Consider the following 25,386-nt stretch of genomic DNA (forward strand, 5'->3'; position numbering starts at 1 on the left):
TGACCAGTCCCTCACTGAGTCTCCTCACCCAAACGTGTCCCAGTTCAGCTAGCCTTCAAAGAGTCTTGTAAGTAAAAGCCAGTTAGTGCCAAGAGTAGAAGAAAAGCTCACTGTCTGACCACTGTCTGACCATCACAGAGACCTGGCATGACTTTTGCTGCCATGATGATAGGTCTCTCTTGGAAATGAGATTTTTAATCTCAATGATTTTTTTTTTTTGATTTTTTTCTTCTTTTTTTTTTCCTTTTTTTTTTTTTTTTTAACCTGGAGAAATAACGGACTAATAATAATTTAAAAAAATTTTTTTAAATCACTCACAATGGTGACAGAAAGGGATATTCAAGGTCATCCTTTAAAGTTCAGTTTACAACACAACTTTGGAAATTCTAAACTTGTCTGTATCTGTATCTAGTAAGAGTCTCTAGGCTAGACCTCCCCATGTTAACCAAGCCTACCTTAGATATGAGCAAGAGAGAAATAGCGGACATCACCTGAATTAAGAAGGAACCATCATGGACCCAGGCCCATGTGTGGTATGTACCACCAGCAGACAGAAGAAGTGACTGACATCCAGAAATCCTACCACTGACAGGACAAAGCTGGACTGAAAGTCAGCACTAATCATGGCAGCACAGGAACAAGCCGTAAGTACGAGATCCATAGAGGCAGGGGTCTACACTCGAGGCAAGACCCCAGGTGCAGGCTGCAGAAAGATGCTCCTGAGACAATTCAGCACATAACAGCTGGTTATGGCGTTTTTGCACCCAAGTGGCCGGCATAATATACAGGAACATGTGTGCCGAGTATGGCCTAGAAGTCCCGAGGTCAAAATGGGTGGGTGGTTGAGCATGACCGAGCTAAGATCCTGTGAGACTTTCAGATAAAGAAAAACTGGAGACAGACATAGTAGTGGTGGACAAGCAGAGGAAGACGGCCGCAGTGATAGATGTAGCTATACCGAGTGATATCAACATCAGGAAGAAGGAATACAAGAAGCTAGAGAAGTACCAAAGGCTGAGAGAGGAGAAGATGTGGAGGATGAAGGCAACAGTTGTCTCAGTGGTAATCGGAGCACTCAGTGACCCCCAAGCTAGAACAGTGGTTCCAGTAGATCACAGGATCAACATCCAAGATCTTTGTCCAAAAGAGCGCAGTCCTACTGCACAGAACCCTCAAGCTCCCAGGCCTCTGGTAGACTACCCAAGCTTGAAGGATAAAGACCGCCTACAGGGGCGAGATGGGGACTTTTTATATATTATATTAAAAAAAGGTATACCAATATGTTGACAAATCAAAGGTATCTAAAACAATCGTTTTATTCTCTGTTCATTAAAATACATCTAGCATAAGGTGTTCTTTTCTAACCACCACTCAGTGTTCGCTATAATGAACCTGTGAAATATGTGGTGGTAGTTTAAATGAGGCATTCAAAATGCAATTTTGTAAGACAGAGTGTGGAGAGTTATGCATGAACAAAGGCTAAACTAAGCCTTAAAAAAAGAAAAGAAAAGAAATGGGTAAATTGTCAACTTGCTAAACTTTCTGTCATTGCCTTCCCATTGTTTGGAAATGTCACAGAGTCATACTGTGAAGATCAATAGTTTAGAGCATACAGAAGCAGACAGATACTTAAATGTTGCTAATTATAGAGGTTTTCAAGCCATAAAGTTCACCTATAAAGTTGCAAAATATTTTCAGGTACGGGGTCAAAGTAGATGCAGAGCAGAAACACTGCCTGAGAATAAAGTGGCCCACAGTAAGAGCACCTCTACTGATTGTGACACACAAGCCATGAGGACTTTTTATTGTCCAAAAGTTTGCTTGGAAAAAAAGATGCTCATTATATTCATAAATAATAGGCTTCATAATGCTTACTTTAGCATATTTCTAATTGTTTCCATTTATTGAAATGACTCAGTGGAAACATAATTCATTTGTTTCCATCTTCAAAAACTGGAATCATCCAAATAAAAATTGGGGTTATGATCAGCATGATGACAATGATTAGAATAAAAATGATAAATATGACATGACAAAGTATGACCATGATGACGACAACTGTTGCAGCAATATCCAACTATCAATTTCTTTCTTGATGCACCATCATTAATGTAGGCATTGCTACAGTTCAGAATAATTTGTCAATGCTGGCAAGAAGGACATTGACACAATTCTGTAGATAATTGCAACAGCATTGTCACAAAGAAGATTTTTCTCTTTAACCGTCTCCTGCCACTGTGTGTGGTTTATCATCACCACACCCCAGGGGACTGAATAAAAGCAGTTCTTTTCCTAATGAAATGATTTTTTTTAACTCTGAACCTGATTCAGTCAAACACACAGTGCTTGGCAGCAACCAAACGACTGAATCATTACCTGAATATCAAACAGGCCAGCCAATGCGTCGACAGTGTGTCAGCCACTGACAGAAATGTGTCAATAAATGCATCCTGGGGGCTTGGCAACTACTTTGCACTTCTTACCGTAAACTTGAAGTTTCTGGTGGTGTCAAAGGCCACATTAAATTTTTTTTTTAAATTTCCATATTATATATCCAAACTAAAATAATAAAGAAGCATCCCTTCTCATGATCTCAGACTTACAGTGTATGGACTTCATACATGATATGCTTGGGGGGGGGGGGGTCTCTCTCTTCTCTACCGAATTCAATTACCATCCTGTTAGATACCCTATCTAGAACTACAGCCCACTAGTATAATCACAGAAAAAAAGTCTTGTCTTGTTTATGGCAACAAAATTAAGCAAAGTTACATAAAGAGTCTGCAATCAAAAGCAATCATATATAGAAATATTAGAACTAAGTGCTAGAGGCTGGTTGACATACCAGAGTAAGAAAACTGAGATTTCAGCTTCTTTAAAAAAAAGACTTCGAAGTTGCTGAGTCTTACAAAATATAACTTTATAATATGAATAGCCAATTGTTTGGACAGAAACAAGAGCCCAATGCAGCCCCAAGGACAAGGATTAAGATTTTGAAAAACAAAGACGATGTGGCTGTGTTAAGAGCAGCCAGAGCTGGAAAAACAAATTCTCTGCAGGGGTCAACCAGCATATTTCTACCTCATCATGGTGGCAGGAGTGCACAAAAAGCACAAATCTCAGATGGAAGCTCAATGTCATGCAGCATTCTCATCCCTACTACACTACTAAAGACCCACAAAGACAGAGCACAGATTTTTGGTATACTAAAAGAAGCAAAAGCCTGCATTCATGAGACTGCTACCCTTTTACAAGGAAGCTAATAATGGATGAATATGGGGATCTGAAGACTGTGTCTTGAAACTTGTTTTGATATTAATTAAGTTGGTTTCCAATTGTCATAGTTTGCTACATCATAACGTTTACTCTAACTCAAGTTATTAATGATGAGTGACTACTAAACAGGAACTTAGATTTTTTTGACATAGGTGGAATAAATTCAATACATTTTCAGGGGTGCCTTTGGGAACTGGATTTCGTGGAGAGTTAACAAAGAAGAGGTATACAGTTCTAGAGTTATAGGGCTTATATGGTTGATTGCGGGTCAGCTAATGGAAAGTTTTCTGATATTTTCTATGCATTTATTACTGATTACTATTAAAATGTTGAAAGTCAAACATGTATATACACTCAAAAATAAAATTTACAGTGTGCAACCTGGATATCATGTTAATGAGAAATGGAAGGACAACCTAATATATTTCCTCTAACTACAGCTGTTGCTGGCTCAGAAGTGTAAAAATATAGATATAAAATGGTTTCATATTGATGGATTTTAGCATTTGTAGAAAAAAGCAAAAAAAAGAAAAGACTGGGGCTAATGGGAATCAGACATCTGATGCCTGTATAAAATTTCAAGGCAATTCATCTGACAGCTGTTAAGATATTTCAGTCAGGGAAAAAGCATCAAGCATTAGCAATAACAGGCACTTTTCTTTCTATCATAACTGAAAAAGCCACAGAGAGACAGAGCTGGTACAAATATCTAAAATATAAATTGATAACCTTTTAAAGCGGGATAAAAATATATATGTACTCTATTCATTTTTAAGTAAGTCTGAAACACATCCATTATTCCGCAAACTCTGAACCATCTTTTCTTTTTCTTTTTTTAAACTGTTGAGTCATCTTTTTATTACTCTTTAATCTCTTCAGTCTTTATCTACCACAGGATCTTACCACCACCCATCCTTGAAACAGACTACAGAAGGGACTTTGTTCAGTCCTTGGAGTGGCTGCACAAACAAATCTGACATCTAACCAGGCTAAACTCTTCAGGGAAACTTGGTGACAGCCGCTTCCCATTACTCTCATGATTGGATCAATATTAATAGAGCGAGTGAGTCAGAGACCTTTTTAAAAAAATAAAATAAAAAAAATAAAAAAAAGGTGTGGAGAATGGGAGAAATGGTAAAGCAAGTCCTTCCCATTTTGAGTTGTTTTTAGTGATAATCAAATGTGTCACCTTAAGAGAGCATTTAGTAACTAAATCCTCCTCCTGAATAATTGACTACATCTCCAGATACAAAAGCAACAGCTCTCCACCCATAACAGACATTAAAGCTAAAAGCATTAGATGCCTCCAGAGAGCTACTCCCACTACCGGTGCAGGGAGAAACACACAGAGAACAAAGTGTTTCCAATGTCAAACACGAAACACTCATGTTCTGTGCTGTCAGCTGTGGGTGACTGATAATACACTCAGTGCTGCTGATTTCCATATATGCACGGATATTTCATATTCATATTCACATTTGTGCATTTTAACTACGAAATCAGAGAATTAAAGAACAGTGCCTGGCAGATAGCTGATGTAAAGCACAAGTTTTCCTTAAATATTTCTATATTGTGTATATAAAATATGGACAATGTCATACACTGGTTCCATTGTGGCCATTTGTCAGTCGCAGTGTAATAACCCTCTAAACCATACACTGCTTTGTCTATTTACTTGAAACTGGACCATAATTTACAAAATTATCATCATGCTATACTGATTAGGACCTGAATCTAGCAACTAAGACAACAAACATAAATCAAGTGATCACTAAGGCCACTTTCTCAAACATCTACACATGTATTTATTTATCTGTTTTTGGCAATTTTAAGAGTTGCCTCCATTACCATATGGGTTAGGGTGGTAGGTTTACAACATTTCTAGAGCTTATGTGAATCCTTCATATACAAGTATTCGGTCTTGTGCACTTCTTGTTGGTTATGCTCTGGGTTTCTGTGGGTAGGTTCATCTTCTGAATGCCTCCAGGATAAAATGAGGCAACTTTCTCCCTCTTCTACACAAGATGTTTGTTTCCGTGTTTCATGGTATTGCAAGCTGGATTTAAAATGTAAAAAACAGCTTGAAAACTTCACAGATGGCTTAAACTATAACTTGATGAACCTTACAATGTTGAATTTTGTTCCAGCTTTAAAGATAGGGTGATGTCTTCTCCACTAACCTCAAAGTTTTAAATTAAAACCCCAGTTTCATTTTATTCATTCATTTTTCTTTTGCATGTCTATAGGCACTCCAATGTTTACACTGGACATTATTTACTCAGCTTACTGCTGGCTTGACTTTAATCCAGAAATCTGTATTTTGACTTGTGACTAGTGAATACATCGTAGCATGTTTAAATAGAAAGAAATCTACATGAATCTACTTTTCATACCTTCTTTTCTAGCTGCTATGCTGTAAAGCACAATTCCATTTCTAACTGAAGGCATTTCTTTCCAATTGAAAAGAGTGAAGCAGACTTAGCCAACACCCTCCTTGGTTTTTTGCCAAACTGGTGACAGGTTCTGTCTTGATTTAGGTATGTGAAAGACAATGGGAGATTTATAAAGATACAGTCAATGATCTCTAGGACAAATCACCCTCCCGTGTCATCCTTGTTTCCTCAGCCTTGTCCTTGTGCCAAGGCACAAACCAATCCAGCCTCTTTATGATCTACCAGCTGACTGAGTGTAAGGAAAGTGCTGAGTATCCCACTAAAGCTCTCAAACACCTCAACCTGAATTAATCTTATGTTAACATTCAGCTGACGATCTGTCTGTTTGTGTGTTTACACTGCCATGCCAGACACAGCAACAACTTGTGCGTTATGACTACACTCATGCAGGATTGTGTGCATCTTCAGCTGTTTGTCAGTTTGAAGCCACATCAAAGCTTGCCAGTAGACACACCCACAACTTGCTCAGTGCGTCTGTGCCTTCTTTTATGCCTCTTGTATAACATTACAATCCCATAAAACTGACAACCACCACCACCACACTCAACGTGTTTCATTATGTGCCAGCAGGGCGATATACTGTACCGAAGGGAACTGTTGTTTTCCAGAAACAAAGAAGTTAATGAGCTATAATGCACTTCATGTTCCTGAGGAATAGCAAAAAAAACAAAAACTGGCACAAGAAAGAACTTTAATATGGGACCACAGTAACAGCACCTCTGCAGAGGTCAGTGCCTCACTCTGGTGTGTTGAGAAACAATAATGTACGAAGGCTTACCTTGTGTGACACGTGAGATCCCACGTGGAGAATTCATGGTCATCGAGGTTAGTGACTACCTTGGCTGCCCTTGGCCAGACGGCGTGACGTTTGATAGGAACCAGCTCTTGACCGATCTCCCGTGTGGGGTCACGACTGCAGCAGGCACCCATCCTTCGACAGCAAAACACTTCTTTGTTTAATGATTAGGTGGTTCAACTCTTACTGGTATCTCCTACGGGTTCCTGATTTGCTTCCCACCATGTCAGCTGTAAGCATCTTACTCCTATTGTCCTGTCCAGTGTCACTAGTCCTCTCTCTGTCCACTCCCCATCTCTGACCACCCTAGTACGCGTCAGATGATTTCTCTCTCTCCAGGCTACATTGCAAATGTTTTGGTGGCCTGCCCCAGGCAGCTTTGCCCTCCTCCTTATTCTGACAGAAGTTTTACTGTCTCCCACAGCTAGCCAGACTTTAAGGGCCACAACATTGTATCAAGCATCTTGTTGTTACTCTCTCTCACTGTTTCCATCTGAGGCCTTCAATCCCTCCTTTGTGTCTGTCCTCGTTTGCTCAGTGAGGAACACAGATGGACGCCCCACACTTTCCAGTCCCGAGCTTTGCTTTTTCTCTATAGACAACAGTCATGTAGAAAAGATTGAGACAAGTCGGTCCTACGCTGCAGCGATGTGTGGGCTTGTCATGCGGAGAAATTCAACAGTTGCAATAAGATTTGGCTCCATGTTTCCATTTGTAGGCTCTACATTTCATGCATTTTTTTCCATGTCTGAAGTTTATCAGTTTATTATAGCACAATCTTCTGTACACCTTTAGAGAAAATAAAAACAGACTCTTTCTAGTCTGTGTTGAGTACAAGGTATTAGAATTCTGCCTTTTTTTTTTCTTTTTTTTTTTAAAAACACAACAACACATCTTTCTTGTCCTTTATTTGCCACTTTCAGACTCTAAAAGCTGAGGATCTTTTGCCGTTTCTTCTTATGGACAATAGATCTGCTTTGCTATGCCATTGAGTGCAAAATTTTAGCTCACAATGTATTTATATATATATTGCTACATATTTGTAGCAATTCACCAAACAGCTGTTAAACAACCACAAAATACTCTTTGTGCAGTCAACTCCCCTCTCTTCCACAACTTCTTAAAATACATGTCTGTCCTTCAAACTCATCCTCCCTCCTACAAACACCCCAACAACATCCTTTTTAGTGTTGTAACAAAAATTACCTTTCCTAGTTAACTGGGTTTATTTACTCAAAGATAATGGACATTATTGTTTATTAAATTATGACAAAAAAAAATTTCTATCAAATACAGCAACAATGCCTTTCACTTGGATCACTGCCGTGCAAATCAATACACATGCGAGTAAATAAGGGAAGTTACTCGCATGTGTAAGAGAAGCAAATACAGTTAAGACATAAAAATTATTGTTGTTTTTTGGTTTCCTCACCTAGAATCACCTGCCTAAGAGAGATCATGTTGACTTGTTGTTCACTGCCATGACTGCGTTATCTATCGTTCATCATAGTGTGGCTTGCTAGTGTTCCACACCTGCTATTTTCAGGAGCAGGCAAAACAGAAAAATTAAATGGGGAAAAAAATCAAAGGATACAGAAAAAAATACAAGGGAAAAGAAGGGAAAAATCAATGTTACGCTAAGCCAAGGTGACTTCAATTTATGAAGATCCTGGGATTAGGAGAGGTTCCAACAATCATTCAAGGCCACAGGCCCAAGAACACTTCACTGATGTAAACAATAATTAGCACATCTTAAAATTCAGGTAGTGTAAAATCAAAGGATTTATTTCATGAAGTCTACTATTGGCAAAGCAGCTCTGTTACAGAAATAGCCAAGGCTGATGTACTACACAGCCAAAGGAAAGTAACCAAATCAAAGACCCCGTCTTTTTAAGTTGCTTTTTAAAATAACGCAACCTGATACAAAGCAAACCATATACTCTGTATAGAAGATGGGTGTAGCCTCCAGACATGAAAAATGATGCCCTGATGCTGCATTCTTCTTAGAGCCTGCAAAGTATGACAGCAAAAAGATTGTGTATAGATAATTTTCTATACACAAACTAACGTATGACCTCAATATATAGTTTTATACTGACTGCTAAAATACTGACTTTAGCACAGCTTGTTGTTCATTCTATAAATTACAGTCTCATTTAGAATACAAAGACAAAGCATAGTATGTTTAAGGGTATTGGTATTGAATGGTTGATTTCATAGACTGAGCCACCCCTCGACTGTAATGTGCGAAACCTAGATCATGATGGCATGTTTGTTGTGGTATTTCCCCTCTTTGTTGTGATCAGTGTTGGAGTTGTTACTTTAAAACATCATTATCACAGATTTTACACAGAACACCTTTCTTAAAAGTAATGCAGTACATTACTTCATTACTCCCAGGAAAAAGTAATTTATTATTCTACTTGTTACATTACTTTCCTATTAGTCTGTAAAATAGCTGAAACACACCGTTTCATAATCACTATTTAACAATATAAACCCGAGGCTACAACCACACGCACACCCCAACACAAATCCCTAACACATCTCAAAGATCTTTCTCTCAGCACAATACAAAGCTGACCGCACAAAGAAAAGAAGAAAACCAGCAGAAAAAAGTGACAGTGATTCTGCTTTAGAAACGAACACAGGTAACAAGAGAGGCTGCAGCCTGACTGCTTGTTACCTGTTGAAGTTCAGGGTCTGGCTGCTCGGGTCAGCATTCACTCAACTAAGCTAGCCAAGAACTGTTGGCTAGCTTAGCGTTAGCATGCTGCCTGTACAGATGCTTGCAAAGAACCGAAGTTGTGTTACCAGAATAATGCAGTCGTTTGTTTTCTGGATGCAATTTGCACTTTACCATTTATCTCATCCTTTTATGCAATAAAAAAACAAAACAAAACAAAACAAAAAAAAAAAAAAAAAACGTCCATATCCATGCCACAGACTCCGTCGCCATTTCCCTCCTCTGACACGTCAACTGAAATTAGCTGACTGCAGCGCAAACGCAAGAACCAATAAGCTGGATCGATGCACAGGCAGACTAACAATTCAAACAAACTGGACTACCAGACACCGGTTTTCTACAAGAACCGGTTCTGGAGTCCCATCCCTACTGTTAACAGTGTTAAATTTCATTTTTCAAGCTCAAATAAAAATTTAGATTGACTGTGCAAAAGGGGAAGCAGCAAGAGGTTAAGAGGTTAATGTTCTCTGATATGAAAAATAGCTGTTGAGTACAGTGGCAGGAAATGACAGACATAACTGCACTCTCATCTTTCAACATGCAGGAAATCAGACGTGGCTGACATTTCAATAGATGGTATGTGAGTTTATGAATGTTTAAATGGTTCTTTTTTTGTATTTCCTTTTCATAATAGAAAAAAAACCTCATTTTGAACTTTGTACCCTTACACACTGATTAAGACAAATGAAAAAGGCACCAGTCAAAAGTCAAGTGTGTTCAGAACATTCTGGACTTTGTAAATGATCACAACAGGAACACTTTTTTTTTTTTTTTTTTTTTTTTTTTTGATAGGACCAGCTATGTTTCGACACTTTGTCATTAAGAGTTCAGAGAAGATCTGCAATTACCGAAAGTATTATAATGTGTAGTCATGTTTTGGATCGCAATCCCTTTTAAAATGGAGGACCATTTGGAGCAGTCATTTTAAAATTGTTCACATGCACATAATCATTTTACGGCTGTAAGCCTCTTAATCATTTTAATAACTTTTTTGGGTGCCTGTGGCTATTTATCCAATACCAGACCCCTTTCTCTGTTTGTCAGTATATGTATGAAATGAAAAGCACACAAAAAGCTGCACAGAAATTTTATGTGCAGCTTGTCATCCTGCTTTGTTTTTACATCTTATCCATCATATTCCCATTAAATGTCACAATTAAGCACATATCAGCCTGCCAGATCAGTGCTGTACTCAGATTCTCTGTAAGAGTCTGTGGATTAATACCACAGCCTCAGGGCAAGGTTAAATATTCAAGAGATCCATTTTCAGACCAACTCCAAAGATGGTGTTGAACACACACACACACACACACACACACACACACACACACACGTTTGCATACTGAAATGACCCTAAAGACTAAGGTCTTTCCCAAAGAGAAAGACAAAAGAAGAGGAAAAGAAGAGAAGAGTCCCCTAAGAATAATGCAGGTGCACTGTCAGGAAAACTACTCCTTGAAGAAAGTGCCAGTATGTGGATTGTGGAGTCTGTTTGACACAACAATGGGTTGAGGAAAAGCATAAATTATAGTTAAGAGCAAAAATCTAAAATGCTGTGAGTTTGATGAGGGCCTATCACTACCACATTTAAAGCCCAGTAATTAACATATTGTGTTTCACTTGTTTAATCCACACTAAAAACCAATGGGTAAAAAACAGTGAGCTGGGTAGTTATCCCTCTAATCTTTATATAAAGCAGCACATACATGTCTCTTTTCTATAGATGCTGTACTATTCTCATGATTTAAAGCTCATTAGATACAAAGGAAATAAATCAGTTTTCATATATGTTCATCCATACACATAAGATAACAACCTTTTACAAAGGTTCTTTGCCTAGTCTTTAAAATAAGTTTTAGGTATGGTTTGATACAAAGGAATTTATTCATAATGTGAAAATGTAATTCTAGAAGAAACTGCAGAGAAACAAGTGTACCATGCAAATTAAAGGTCACAAATATCTGTTAAATTTTGTTGTGCTATTGTCTTTATTCAGTGTTGCACAAAGTAATATGTCAATCTCCTCTTTGCAGGTCATGTACACTTAACATCCTGTAACACCGACATTTGAAAACAGTGCTTTGTGAGTGCAAAGACATAAACACTTATCAAAGTGCAGGTTGCAATAAGTATAAAATGAGTCTAAAAGGATCAAAGAAGCCTTTCAAGTTGGTCAGAGTTAAGAGTTTCTCCAGTATTACGAACCAGTGAAAGAAGAATGTGATTAAGCACACAAACACACAGAGAGCTTTTTTTCAAATCATTAGCCAGTGGAGATGCTGTCTGAATCTCTGTGGGTTTTCAGTATGAATAAAGTGAGTCAGACATAAACACTGACTCATCTTGCGTCTTTTCATTGATACCTCCATCTGCAGCTCAAAGTTTTAAATCTCATTTTTTGATCTTACTTTTTTTGATCAGAAACGTCTTTATTTTAACTTAATCTTTCATTACCAAATTACTCCAAATAACTAAATTGGAATCATTTGAGAAACATTATTTAGACATTATTTAGACGGGTGCATTTTTCCACCCACAGTCCCTAAAACCTTGGTTGAAGGAAGAATTTAAGGAAATGGCTCATCGGTTTTTTTGGGCGCAATAGCTAAAAATGTCCAAAATGAAATGAGGCATAACTGTCAAAACCTGGTGCAATATCAGCAATACTGAATAAGTGATGACTGGATGAGTGCTCGACTCATCCAATTTATATAAAATTCGTACAACAATACCAGAAAAGTATTTTCATCAGGTGGACTTCTGTGAAGACTTGCTTATCAGAACATTTACTTTTTTATACTATAGTCATGACAAAAAGCAGTGTATTAGATCCCTTGGCAAGGCTTTCAGGACTGAAATAACTCTTCACAATTCTCACATTGATAACAAAGAGTGGTGATCAGCAACTGAAGGTAAGAGAAACAGAGAATAGGTAAGACACTGACCAAAATCAGCTACTGAAACATCAAGATACTGTGTATGTGAAAAGCAGAGCCTGGAGGAAACCGTGAAAGAAAAGGAAAAGGTAATAGAAGCAGCCTGAGCAGATGCCATCTCATGGGAAGGTTTCTAAATTCTGATGAAAATGCACTCATCTTGTTTCCAAAGTCATTCACTACAAACACATCCTCATCCTATAAAAATCTCTCCCACCTTATGAGGTGAGCAAACATCAAATATTTGCTCCACTCCAGAGCCAACATTCTTGCACAGGGAGATTTGGGATTTTTTAATGCATAAAAAAAAAAAGCATGGTCAAAATGAACTGGGTGCTGCTTAAAACTATCATATACATAAAACTGGCATTGTTCTAGTCAAATACCAAAGAAAAAACACTGTGACCTCTACAGCTTTTAGCTATTTAGAAGCAAATAAGCTAAAGCCCAGAGCAGGTGAGAGAATTATTTACTTCGACACCTTGGGAAGTTACTAATTTACATTAAGTCTATATTAGGTGTGCTAGATGACAATCTGAGAGGCAAAAGCATGTCAGAAAACCAATATAATCCTGGCACATGTTAAGAAATAGTCCTTTGTAGAGAAGCAGGTGTTAGAAATAAATATCTGTAGGGAACACTATTAAGAACAGAAAAAAAAAGCCAGTGAAGATCACATTAGGTATAAATGTTGTCCTTGGGCTGACATTTGCATGAAATAATCTTTAACTTTCCTGCTGTTCTAGGAAGAAAAGCAGAAATCACTCAGCACTCTCAACCAATGAAAACAATAAAATTAAAAACCAAAAAACCAAAATCTGCTGTTGTCAAAGCTTTCTCTTCCAGGCTTCATTTGTCTGCCAGAGAACTGTTGGTTCTTTGGTTTAGCCAGGGCTCCACAGCAAAACAAAGCCTCTTTTTCACTTAAGAACAAAGGGCTCTAGATGGCGAGCACAAACCAGCCCTATGTTCTAGAGTTTTATTAAAAACTCGAAAAAGATTTTTCATCAAAATGAGGAAAAACATGCTTTTCCTGTGTATTACTACCCGTTTCAAGTCACATCAAAACGGTCTTTCATGTGGATTCAGATTTAATACAGCAAAGCCTTCTCTGTACATAACACCTATATTTAGGTCCATTCAGCTTCGTGTTCACCTAGGGTGCAAGCACTCATCAGAAACCCAGGATCTGAGAAATGAAAAACACTTGTTAATACATCACCCAGCTTACATCCATAATACACCATCTTTCCAGGCAAAAATACCTTTTTTGCTATGACTCATTACTAATCTTGTCATTGCTTCCTGTTCATTGTTTGCAAGGTTTGAAACATAATAATTCAAGGCTATTTTACAATGCAGAGAGAAAGAGTAAGAGCACTGTATTCTCTTAATGGAAATGCTCTTTTTTTCCCTTTTTCCATCAAGACTACAGTCATGCTGGGTGGGTTGAAGGTCTGAATGTGTGACACTGATAAAAACTGGAACCCACACACTGCTGACAAAAAAAAAAGCATACCTGTTCAGCAAACCGTTTGAAGGTTTAACAAAGTCAACATTACAGGACAAAAACTACTCAGCAGCAGTGCCGATGGTATCTACAGCCAATGTAACTCGGAGCCTTAAAGGGTTTAAGTCTTGCAAGGCCATACTCCCAACATTATTGTAAGCTGCTTTGAGATAAGCCTCTTTGTCACGGCTTCGTGATACTATCATTGTGCTCACCCCGCCAATCACGCCGAACTCAAATGACAGAAGAACCAAATACAGTTTTGAAGATCATCATCTCATCACAACCTGCATCCTTAGTTTTTCAGTGTCAGTGTCACGGTCGTTCAGGCAAAGCTCGAGGGTTTATATTTGTAGCACTGCAAATCTATTTTTAGAGTCCCCATCAATGCACTGTGACTGCAATCTCGATCGATAGTCTTTGTTTCCGATTTTAAATAATGTGTTCCTTATTCTTTGATTACTGTCCAATTTGCATCTTTATTGTTTATATTCAATAAGACAGTGTTGCCTCCTCTTTGAATTATCCTCTTCCTTTAGACCTCCACAGTTAATAACACACAGGTTAGAGAAATTTCTTTCTACAAATGTTAAAACAAGTCCAGACTATTCTCAATGTGCTCAAATACTTGCCTTAACTGTATATCCTAAAAACAAAATACTGTCTCTAGCTAACAGCACCCATATACCAGTCTAAGCTTGCTCTCTAATGTTGACTTTTTAAACTGACCTTAGATACACAAATTGCCTTAGGAACGTGATATTTTCACTGCTAAATGTTTAATCATTTAATCTGTAAAATGTCAAAATACAAACAAAACGGAGTCAGCAGAATCTCTCACAGGCTAAGTTAACATTATTACATTGCTGGTTTTATCCCCACTGACAGACAGGAATTTAAGAAAAAGAAAAAGAGCTACAGTTTTGGTAAAAATAAAGTTCCTTCTTCAGTTCTCAGATTTTACATATCAAAATATAGTTATATCTAAATAATGATAATAAATCATCTGGTCCTTAGCAGGTCTAGAAATTAAGTAAATACAATCTCAGATGAACAACAACAAGATGACATATTATACCAGGTCATTATTTCAAAACTGAGCAAAGATGCAGAAGCAGTATGTGAAAAACTAAGTCCACATTTACTGCTTCCATGAGAATTAAGAGAGAAAGTGGGAGCCAGGTGCTGCTAATACAAATGTACTTGATAACTGATTAAGTGTACCTACCCCTATAAAAGCAGAGGTGTTGGCAGCAATCAGGAAGCAATCAGGTACCAGGAGGCAAGCAATGATCTTAGAGAAGGAATTGTTGGTTCCTATCAATGTAGGAAGTGTTATAAGCCCACTTCCAAACAATATCAATCTATGGTCAGATTATTCACAAACAAGGAAACATTTAACACAGCTGCCAGTCTTCCCAAGGTGGATTTCCAAGCAAATTTACCCCAGAATCTGATTTTGCAAAAAAGTTCTACTCTCACCCCTGGTTAAAGTTAAATATTAATATTCATGACAGTACACAAAGAAAAACTGAACAAGTGCCAGGAGAAGGCTTCTTCTGTCTAATAAGAACACGAACGCACGGTGTGCAAAGTTGCATCTGAGCAAACCACAAAACTTCTGGAAATTTCCTTTGGACAGGCAACAACAAATCAGAAATGTTTAGCCATAATGAACTGCATCACATTTGTCAAAAACTAAATACAGCAGTACATCAGTATAAACAACTCATGCCAACTGTCAAGCTACTGGTGAAGGTGTAATAATTTGGGCTTGCTGTGTGGCCTGTGCAAGTCCAGACCTCAACCTGATTGCCATAAGAGAGCTGTGCACAAGTGAATGCCAGCAAACCTGAATGAACTGAAGCAACTCTGTAGAGTGGGCCACAGTTCCTCCAAAATGATGTGCGAGACTAAAAGTTATACAGAATCATTCAAATTATTACTCCTGAAGATGGGTCTACAAGCTACGGTATCATGGGGTATACTTCGTTTTTTCACGTACTGTTTCAGCATTTTAGCTTTGTACTTCCTAGATAAATAAAGAAATGGTAAAACCTGTTGTGTTTTGTTCTATGTCTGAAGTTAGATTTAAGTCATTTAAGGAGCTCCTAAGGACCACATGATTTATTATGAAGCACTGATGGGTAAAACTTTTTTTTTTTTAAACCATGACTGCAAACTTTACATCTAAGAATCCTAAAACATTTGGTATTTTTGTTTGATAGAATAAAACAACAACACTTAAAACATTAACAAGTTGGAAAAAAGCTACTTCCAGGTAAAGTAAAATCCAGGATAATGGCAAAGGACAAGACTGAAGCCTGCAGGACTGGGCTAGCTGATCTACCCAACAGGAATCTCTGACATCTCTCAGATCTGCTCACTTACTTCTTTGTTTCACTGTGTGTGTGTGTGTGTGTGTGTGTGTGTGTGTGTGTGTATGGCATTGGTTTCAGTTTCCCTCACTGCCCCCCTGCCTTCTTTCAATCCCCTCCAGTGAAGCTATAGTCATGCAGCCTTTCCTGCAAGAATTTTATCCCTTCTTGGACCTGATTGGCAATGCTCCCCACCTCCCTGTACCAGGAGCCCCCTGCTGGGTGTAGCTGCAGAATAAGGGGGAAGAAAATCTGTTTGTAGGCCCTTTGGGGGAAGACAGAATCAGACATCATGTCTGTGTGCATGCACATAGCTATGAGGGCGAAAAAAAAAAAAAAAAAAAAAAATCACAAAACAGGGGTACAACCAGGGAAATATTTAAAACATGCTTAAACAAACAGGCTCGGGACAACTTCCGAAGAGAGGTTACGTGAGAGGGTCTTGTCTGCAGCAGAGGAAGTCGTCAAACAAACCCAAGTCATACTTACATCCCCCTTGTCCAGGGGAGAGTATAAGAGAGGATTATTAAAGCAAGTCCAGGCAAAGAACAACTGTATCCGAGTTTGGGGACAGACGGAAATGAAGTAACCAAGCAAACAGCCAGGGGCAGACAAACGATCTGGCTCTTGATTGTTGTCTACAGTGAGCTCATCAACAGTTCTGGGAGCCGCACAGATATGTTGAAGTCGATCACGTTCTTGTGTCTCTGTGACAAAAAAATTAAACATTTTCACCTGTGACTATGCTCACACTGTGACTCCGGTCACCAAGCTAGACGCAGGTTATGCACATAGACAACAATGAATGAAAAAGAACTGGTTTATAAGAGGTTACAGAGTACACTTTCACGCAGTCTCTCCAAAGAGAGAATTCATAGCACTGCATTTGGTTAAAACTGTCAGAAATATCTAAATAATGCAGGAACAGAGCTGGAAAAAGATGTTCAAACTCTGCCCGTTTCCTCACCTCCACAAATCTGCAAGCAGACTTGAGATTACATGTGATCCATCAAGTGGTCAGTACATCCAGTCCACCTTAAAACAGGACATCAATAATAGAGGCTGTAATGGGGAAAGGAATAAAATTGAGCTGTTTTTCTTAAAAACAAGCTGTTAGCAGTGTCATGGAGTGGCCAAACAAAATCCACACAGATACACAGAGGGAGCTGCATTGTCCTTTTTGTGAGTAATAAAAACATGAAAAGCATTTTTCCAGATAGATGAGGCTCCAACAGTGGAGTCCTGGGGGGCTGTTACATAAATTCGGCCTCTAGATAAATAGTATGGCTTTGACGTGGAAAGGATATTAGATGTCAAGAGTGTTATTAATTCACCATGTTTTTTTTTTCTGTTCAAAAAAATATCATCCATAAGCCAATTAAAAGTTCGCCGACTGAAACAAGGACAAACTAAAATGTTTGTTCCTGTTCCAGACGTATCTCTATCATCTTAAGAATACCTGAAATACCTGAAGCTTGACCCTCCCAAAGACTCAGGAATGTGCTTATTGTTATTTCACTTGAACGCTTGAGCGTCACTGAAGAATGATGTGCATGTAATGCTATAAATTACTATTTCTACTGCACTTAACCTAAAGAGCTGAAAGCATCGTGTCTATTTTGAATGCCAATCGAGGTATGAGTTAAAAAAAATACATTACAGATACATGTTCACATAGTTTTCAGCAAAGCAGGAGGCTTCTTGTTTTCAAGAGTTAAAATCAGTTTTTGTTTTTTTTAAATCCACATCTGTATTTGCATATTTTTCCAGGTATGTTTAAAATTTTATTTTCTTTCATTTTTATGAGTTATCTTTATCTAAAGAAAATTTGTTTTAACTGAAACAATGTAACAAATACTTTTTCACAGGACTGTATGTACTACAATTTATATATTCATATCCAATTCCAAGCTGGACTGGAGAACGTTCTGGAACCTGTCCAGAAACTAAATAGCTGGAGTTCGACTTGGGCTAAGATTGTCAAAGGTTTGCAAATAATTGCTGTTTAATAGACAAATACAGATAGACTGCCAACAGGTTGCCATCAGTCTGAATGAATCAAACATCAGAGGGATGTGTACTCCTTAAGATATTGCAAGCTTTGACACTTTACACTGGCTAAGTCTATTTTTGTCTTTTAGGTTGCTGTTTAGTTTGGGGTTTGTTTGGTTTTTTATCTGTGATCCAAACCCAATTTCATTGTGCTCTGTATAATGACAATAAAGATCATGCAGTCTTTAACCATCAAACAGGTCAACAAATCCCCACTACAACAGAAAAATGAACTAGCATTTCTACAAACGCACAGTCGCACTAAGCTCAGAAACACCCTCCTATTTTTTGTTTTGTTTTGTCTTGTTTCGTGATGACGGACCAGTGAAGCCACTCCCCACATTCATTTCAGAGAGTTCAGAGATGTGAGTGTGAACATGTATATGTGCACAGGAGAGCATGCGACCACATGAGTCCCAAGTGTGAGTTATACGTGGCATCTTCATCAGGCTCGCAGGGAGCTTTGCTACAAGGACGTCTAGTATGAAACGAACTGTTGAGACAGAGATGGCTCCTCAAGAATATGTGGCGCAATGCGAGGGTGCATCACAATCAAGACGACCCAAAGCATCAAGGCTGTGGTGGTGGTGGTTGCACCACATACTTTGAAGCCATATGCATCTCAAACATAGCAACTGCCTGCCATCAGCTTGATGGCCAATTACGTCAGGGATTAAGCGCTATGCCAAGCTAAATTGAAGTGTCGCAAAAATGAAAGGTTTTATTTAAAAACCAAAACATACACTAGACTAGATATTTTTAAAAAAAAAGACAGTAACTGCAGATTTTAAGTATTTTCAATATCCCCATTCAGGATTATTTTTAGACAATCCCAGCAAAAATGTATATCCCCGGTCACGGTTTACAAGATTTTAATTACCCCACAAATATTCATCTGCAATGAAGCAGACAGTATTTACACATAAGCAAAAAAAAAAAAAGAAAAAAAAAGAGCTTCCACACAAAGAAAACTATAAAGTGCGACATAACCAACCGTTGCTCTCTGTTATCTGCATTTCCACTTAATTCTCTGCCAGCATGATAGTTCAGCACAGAGAAACTGTAAAGTACTAAATCTGCCTGAGGGCGTTTTAATGACATTTCAGGACCTTAAAAACAACGATTACTGAACAACTGAGTGGCCCATGAGCGCTCTAACAGGTGTTAGAGCACTTTTTTTCTAGTGAGAATTTTGCTTTCATTTCATACATCACTGAAGATGCAGAGATAAGCTCCTGCATCAGGGATAACGAGGCAGAAGACAACACAGCCCCAAGACATTCATCTTTTTCACTTATCAGATATCAACTAAATATCAACTAAAGATATCAACTAAAAAAAAAAAAAAGGAAAAAAAAACAGTGAGCATCTTTTGTGCGGTTTTGTAAAACAGTTTCATTGTTGTTTTCACTGCAGTCAATTTTTGGCACTTTTCTACAAGGATACAATTACACAGCACAGTAAAGAAATGATGTTTAGCAGCTAATGCACTGAGTTTATATCCACACTCCCACCATAATTCACACATTTATTGATTAAGATCATGCTGATATTTACAGTGTTTATCAATTAAGAAACACCTTTCAGTATTACTGTGCAATTTATCAGCATTGTCAGCATATGACAATAAACTTTAATCTCACTCAAGCAGTTTCAGCAAAAACTCAAAAGTGCAATCAAGTAGATCAGTATTTCTGGGAATTTTGATCTGAAAAAAATCTGGATTTGCTTTTCTGATAATGATGATTATTATTATCATCATCATTATATATATACATACATACATAGTTAGTCAGTTTCTGGAATAATCCATCTGAGACACTAAAGACAAAGACAAAAAGGTTTGTCATTACTCCTAATCTTATAAGTCTGTCACTGACGCCCAAAAAACCCCATGCACCGTTACACACACCCCCCCCCCCCCCCCCCCGCCCCAAAAAAAAGAAAGAAAGAAAGAAAGAAAGAAAGAAAGAAACCATACCTCACACTGCAGTGAACAGCTGATACCGAGAGAAGACTACTGACTGTGTCTCAGCAGGGGGCCTGACTCTCACATAATCTGACTTTTAATAAGCTTTTCCGACCCTACAATTAATTTGCTAAGACCGCTGATTAAGAATCAAATGTCAGTAATCAGGTTACTAAGATTTCCTGCAATCCATAGTATAATATTTACACTGTAAAATTCTTGATAATACAGATTATGTCATGGGTGTAGGTATGCATGTGTGTCTTCAGCTTGTGTTACATAGGAGTCAGTGTGCCAGAAGGGTTTAATTGTTACGTACGCAATGAAAATGAGACAATTCAATAATCTGGACCCAATGTACACACAGACTTGCCTGTAGTAGGTTAGTAAAGAAAGTCACTAGAGTGTTTGTTTACATTAACAGGAGCTGAAGTTGTGTTTCTTTCCTACAGCTGTTTGTAGGAGTCTTTTTATTTGACTATGTTAAACTTATAATACAACTTTAATATGATATGAATGGATTTACAAAACAATGCATTCAAATAACAACAACAGTACTTATCTTGGGCAGAGCCCATCACTGGCCCATAGCTTGAACAAGTCAATTAAACACTGACCTAATTATCAGAGTCATTAACCTGCCAATTTTAAATGCCTTAACATATAAATCTCAAGTTAAAGATATATGGTGGAAAACCTTCTATAACACATCTATAGTATATTGTGAGCCCAACAACCAAACCATACAGTTCTATACAATGGTTAGTAGAACCTGATCATAGAGGTTTAGTATTAAGAAGCTGCAAGTCTGCTTACTGGTAATCTTGAAAGAGGTCACATGTCCATCAGGATTTCTTTATTACATGGTTATCAGCCTAAACAACTATCTGCTGCCCTGTAGTACACAATAAACTCTGTAGGTTATCCAGGAGCTAAAATATGCAAAAACATTTCAAACTACTTCTGGGATATGAGGAAGTTAACCAGAGATCATCTCTTATCACTGTATGACAAATTAACTCTCGTAAAAGCTCGCAAACACACGTGAGTGTGGGTCTGTACCAAAAGGCAGAACGCGAGAACATGACAAACACCTGATAGCCGCTTCTCACGCACAGCACAAATGAAAGCAGTGAGGTCATTAGAGGTTCAGCAGGTTAGCCCCAGGCACACCCCATTTAAATCCACACTGTCCCAGCGGTAATTATTCCTGCTAGTAGCAGGGAGTTCGAGCCAGGAGCCATATTAAGCTGCACGGCAACTTCAAGTAACGCGCAGGTAGCAGTAACGGAGACGGCAGCAGTATATGGTCTGTAAGGAACTTACTTTATGAAGTAACTGGCGCCTTCGTCCGTAAAACCTTCCTCCCATCCGCAAGGCAGGTCTAAAATAAAACCAGACAACAGACTTGTTCGTAACACCTGAAACTTTGTCGGGCCCGGACTGTATAGTGAAGTTAGCAGCGACAAACACCGTTAAATAAGCAAAAATGCAAAATAAGCACAGGTGAAAACTGCCCTAGAAACCTAGCTTAGCTAGCTACCTGAGCGTATCATGTGTCCAGAGTTTACAGGTTGACCGGAGCGGGGATGGAGCCAGGTAGTGGTCCGTGTCTCATCGCTGCAGCACAGACAGAGAGAGGAGGGAAAAACACCTGTTACACCGCCGGGAAGAAAACACCGGGCAGACCCCGCCAACTCCCGTTAAACCGGGAGAGACGGCGCGATAAAGCGCTTGTTATCCCACTCACTTGATGAAGAAGACCCTGCCGTCCCCGCAGACACCGTAAGACCAGTGTTCAGGTAAGGTGTCCCGCCCGAGAGGCGCCGCCATGATCCGGCTTCAAGTCCTATTTCATCTCATTCCCTCTCCATGAAGTCTCCCAGGAGCTCAATAATCACTGCTAGGGCCAGCGCTGCCTTCAGGGACTCATCGGAAGCCCGTACATCCGAGCATCAACATGATCAGGCAGTTACAGCACAGGGCTTTAAGCAGATGAAGATTAACTCCAAAATTTCTGGAAAGCAGGTTTAACGATTTTTTTATGCATTGGTGTTTTGAACATTACCAATATAGGCAATAAAACTGAATATAAAACGGACAGAAGCTGAAGTATTATATAGCATCCAGGCTTAATATGTATATGTATTGAATTTGTGTATATATAGTAAAGATTTTAGGGTTTGTTTGTTTTTTAGTTTTTCTCAGTTTCCCCGCCTCGCTTCTTGCCTTCTTTTTTCTTATAACTAGTTTGCCCTTGTATTATTCTTTTGTCACCTCAGTAAAGATTCCTCTAACACATTTTTTAAGTCTTACTCCCTGTTAATCTTTTTCACCTTCACATTATGCTGACACAAGTTATTTCTCATTATCTCTTATCTCATGGTTGTTACTTTCTAACCAATTACTTTATTGCCTATTATACAAATTTAAATTTAAATGGCAGCTCAAAGCCTAATCATATCTTTGTTTGCTTTCCAGACTCAGCAGTCCGTCTTGCCTCCTTTTACACTCATAGCTCCAATTAATTCAAAGATAGAAAAGCTTTAAACCCTGAATTGTCATTTGATAGCTTATTCCTTTCATTTATTATGACCAGATGCCCAAACATTACCTCTAAACCTGTTAACTTCAGTCTGTGTATTCACATAGACACACATTTAGATTTACAGTCACAAAACATATCACCCAGTGTTTAAACAGATTTTAGACTAAATTTAATTGAAAAAACAAAACAAAACATTACAGTGAAAGGAATTTTCCACCACAGTTTATTCTTGTCCATTTCTTTGAGTGTTGAGACTCTGCCAAAGCAATCTGGACTTAATGTCTATAGTCCTGGCTGTGGCTCTGTTTATGTGCTGCAAGCTTGTATGAGAAGCAATCAGCCTGGGCTCAAAATCCTGACTTTTAAGCGATTATTATTTTCACAGTTTCACCAGTTCTAGTCCAGTCAGAAACCATCAGTCATCTTTGCAATGACATCTTTGTGTCTTTTACTAAATGGTCCCATAAATCTGTATAAAATATACATTTTCCACAGGAAACATTCATAAAGAAAAAAAGCCTGATTTGTTGCCCTTCTACAGCCATATATTCAAGTGCTGCGCTTTAAGTAGAATGTTCAGGTCTTTGTACTTTACTTCAGTAGTACTTGAGACAACTGTGTACTTTTACTCCTTTCATTTTGAAAATGGGCTTGTTACTTTTGCTTTAAGCCATTTGAGGGAAGTTATTATTTCGTCAATTAAACATCAAACTGATCTGAGTCTGAACGGCAACACAGGAAAGGAAGTCCTGTTCACCTATTAGTCACCAGGGAATGTCACATAAAAATAGATAAAAGAGCCAAAATGATGTGGAATAGTCAGGGGTTAAAGTAGGCCGGTGTTTTTATTTATTTATTTATTTATTTTGCACAACATTGGAACGACTGCAGGTCGTGGTAGCAGTACTTCAGCATATAGCTAGCCCAACACAATATGAGCACAATATGTTTGAAGTCTTCTAGTTTTCTCATAGTGGTTTTGAGTGTTTGTTTTCTTTGTATTCTTTGTCTGTTTCCCCAGTCATGTCTCTGTTTATTGTCTCCCTTTGTGTTTGTCATGTCTGTATGTCTCACTCTCAGTGGTAGTTTCCTGTTTTATTTTGATAGTCTCATGTCCTGCTTGTGTTATATTCAGCTTTGTCTGACTTAGTTCACCTGTGTCTTGTTTTGCCCAGCCGTGTTGCATCTTCCTAATTACCTCATGTGAACATTAAAGTCCTCAGTTTCCCTGTTGTCTTCATCATGTCATTGTCATACTCCTCCATGTTGTGCGTTCAGCTAATGTTTTTGTTAGCCTTGCTGTTTCTACCTAATAAAGCTGCACTTTGAGTTTACTTTTGTCTGAGGGTTCCTGCATTTTGGGTCTGCTCTCCACCTACCACCCAGCATGCCTATGCAATATTTTCTGTTACTGCAGCATGCAGATGACTTAAGCCATGAAATGATTACACGCTGGATTGTGAAATCAAATGATTTTCTTGTAACAGTCGATTTCATGTTCAGCAATCAAATTCATTCAATTCCAAGAAGTAAAGTATGCATATTATGCACGCACACAAACACACATTCGGCTATTATGCATTTTTTGTTTTCATACTTCAGATGAATTATTGTTGAATGGGGACATTGATCTGACACAAGTAAAATGTAGCCAATTGTGTTTATTGTCCCCCCATCCCCCTACCCTGTGGTAGGGAGATGACGGAGGAAATGGAGGGGGGGGGGATGGGGGTGGGCTTGTGAAGAAGAGGGTAAAGGAAAGGTAGAAGGGGAAAAAGGTTTTTTTTTAAAAAAAAGATGTAAAGGAATAAAAAGATAGAGGAGAGAAAATCCAACAATCCCCTCCGAGCAAGCACTAGGCGACAGTGGGGAGGAAAAACTGCCTTTCAACAGGGAGAAACGTGAGAGGGAAAAAGAAAAAGGATGAAAAGGGGAGGGGAGAGGTTTTAGGAGAAAAAGGGAAAGAGGGCAGCGAAGGGGAGAGGAGAGGTGAAAATTAAGATGGAACAGAGGTGGAGAAAAAGGAGGCTACATCAGGTGAGGAGCAGAAGTCTCCCTCCTCCGGAAAAAGCGGAAGCGTTTTTGCTTCTTTTTCAGGCACTGATCCAGCACTTTTTTCTCTAGGATGAGGGTTTTCAACTCATCGATTGTTTCTGCATTTTGTGTCTCAAGTTTCTTGCATCTTTTCTCCATTTCTGCAAATTTTGCTTCTTTTTCATCAAGCTTTTCTTTTAGTTCTTTAGATGTTGCCTCTTGTATTAGCTTTGCCTTGTGCATTTCTGTATTTCTCTGTTGTGCGTTGTTGTGCATTTCTTCTAACTGCTGACTTCTCCTTTGGATTTCTTGAAACATACACTGCAGGTTTTCATGCGTTTTCTCTTGTTGCTTTTGCGCCTGTATTTCAGTGTTTTGGGACTTCAAGTTGTTAGAAAGTTCCTCAAGTTGTCTGTTTTTTCTCAGCATTTCAATGATCTTACTCTGCATCTCTGAGCATTGTTTTTCCAGTTTGTCCTTTTCTTCTTCCAGTTCAGTCGCTTTGTACTTCATGTTATTACAAAATTCTTGCATTTTTTGATTTTTCCTCTCAAAGTCCTGGAGAAGAAGAAGTTTTTCTTCTTTCTGTTTTATATTCTATTGCCCTTTATCTTGAAGAAACTCTTTATTTTGTTTCAAAGCGTTATTTAGAGCACTCTGTATTTTACTTCCGTGTCTTCAAGCTTGC

At 38.4% G+C, this 25,386-nt stretch overlaps 1 protein-coding gene across 4 annotated transcripts in view; it reads right to left on the reverse strand.

The window, feature by feature from the left end:
* Window positions 1–22,054, reverse strand: part of LOC134631139 (pleckstrin homology domain-containing family A member 7-like) — a 144,682-nt gene extending 122,628 nt beyond the window's left edge. For 2 of the 4 annotated variants that reach the window (XM_063479164.1, XM_063479163.1), the window contains exons 1-3: window positions 21,867–22,054; window positions 21,660–21,736; window positions 21,443–21,500 (exon numbers count right to left, since the gene is read on the reverse strand). In XM_063479164.1, the coding sequence (XP_063335234.1) occupies window positions 21,443–21,500; window positions 21,660–21,736; window positions 21,867–21,949 (218 nt within the window). In that variant the 5' untranslated portion in view covers window positions 21,950–22,054. Of the gene's footprint in view, window positions 1–6,507; window positions 6,750–21,442; window positions 21,501–21,659; window positions 21,737–21,866 lie in introns of those variants that run through there. The other 2 variants (XM_063479166.1, XM_063479165.1) reach the window with 2 other exon arrangements.
* Between the last annotated feature and the right edge of the window lie 3,332 nt (window positions 22,055–25,386).

This window comes from Pelmatolapia mariae, linkage group LG7 (assembly GCF_036321145.2).
Source record: "Pelmatolapia mariae isolate MD_Pm_ZW linkage group LG7, Pm_UMD_F_2, whole genome shotgun sequence".
Lineage (NCBI taxonomy): Eukaryota > Metazoa > Chordata > Actinopteri > Cichliformes > Cichlidae > Pelmatolapia > Pelmatolapia mariae.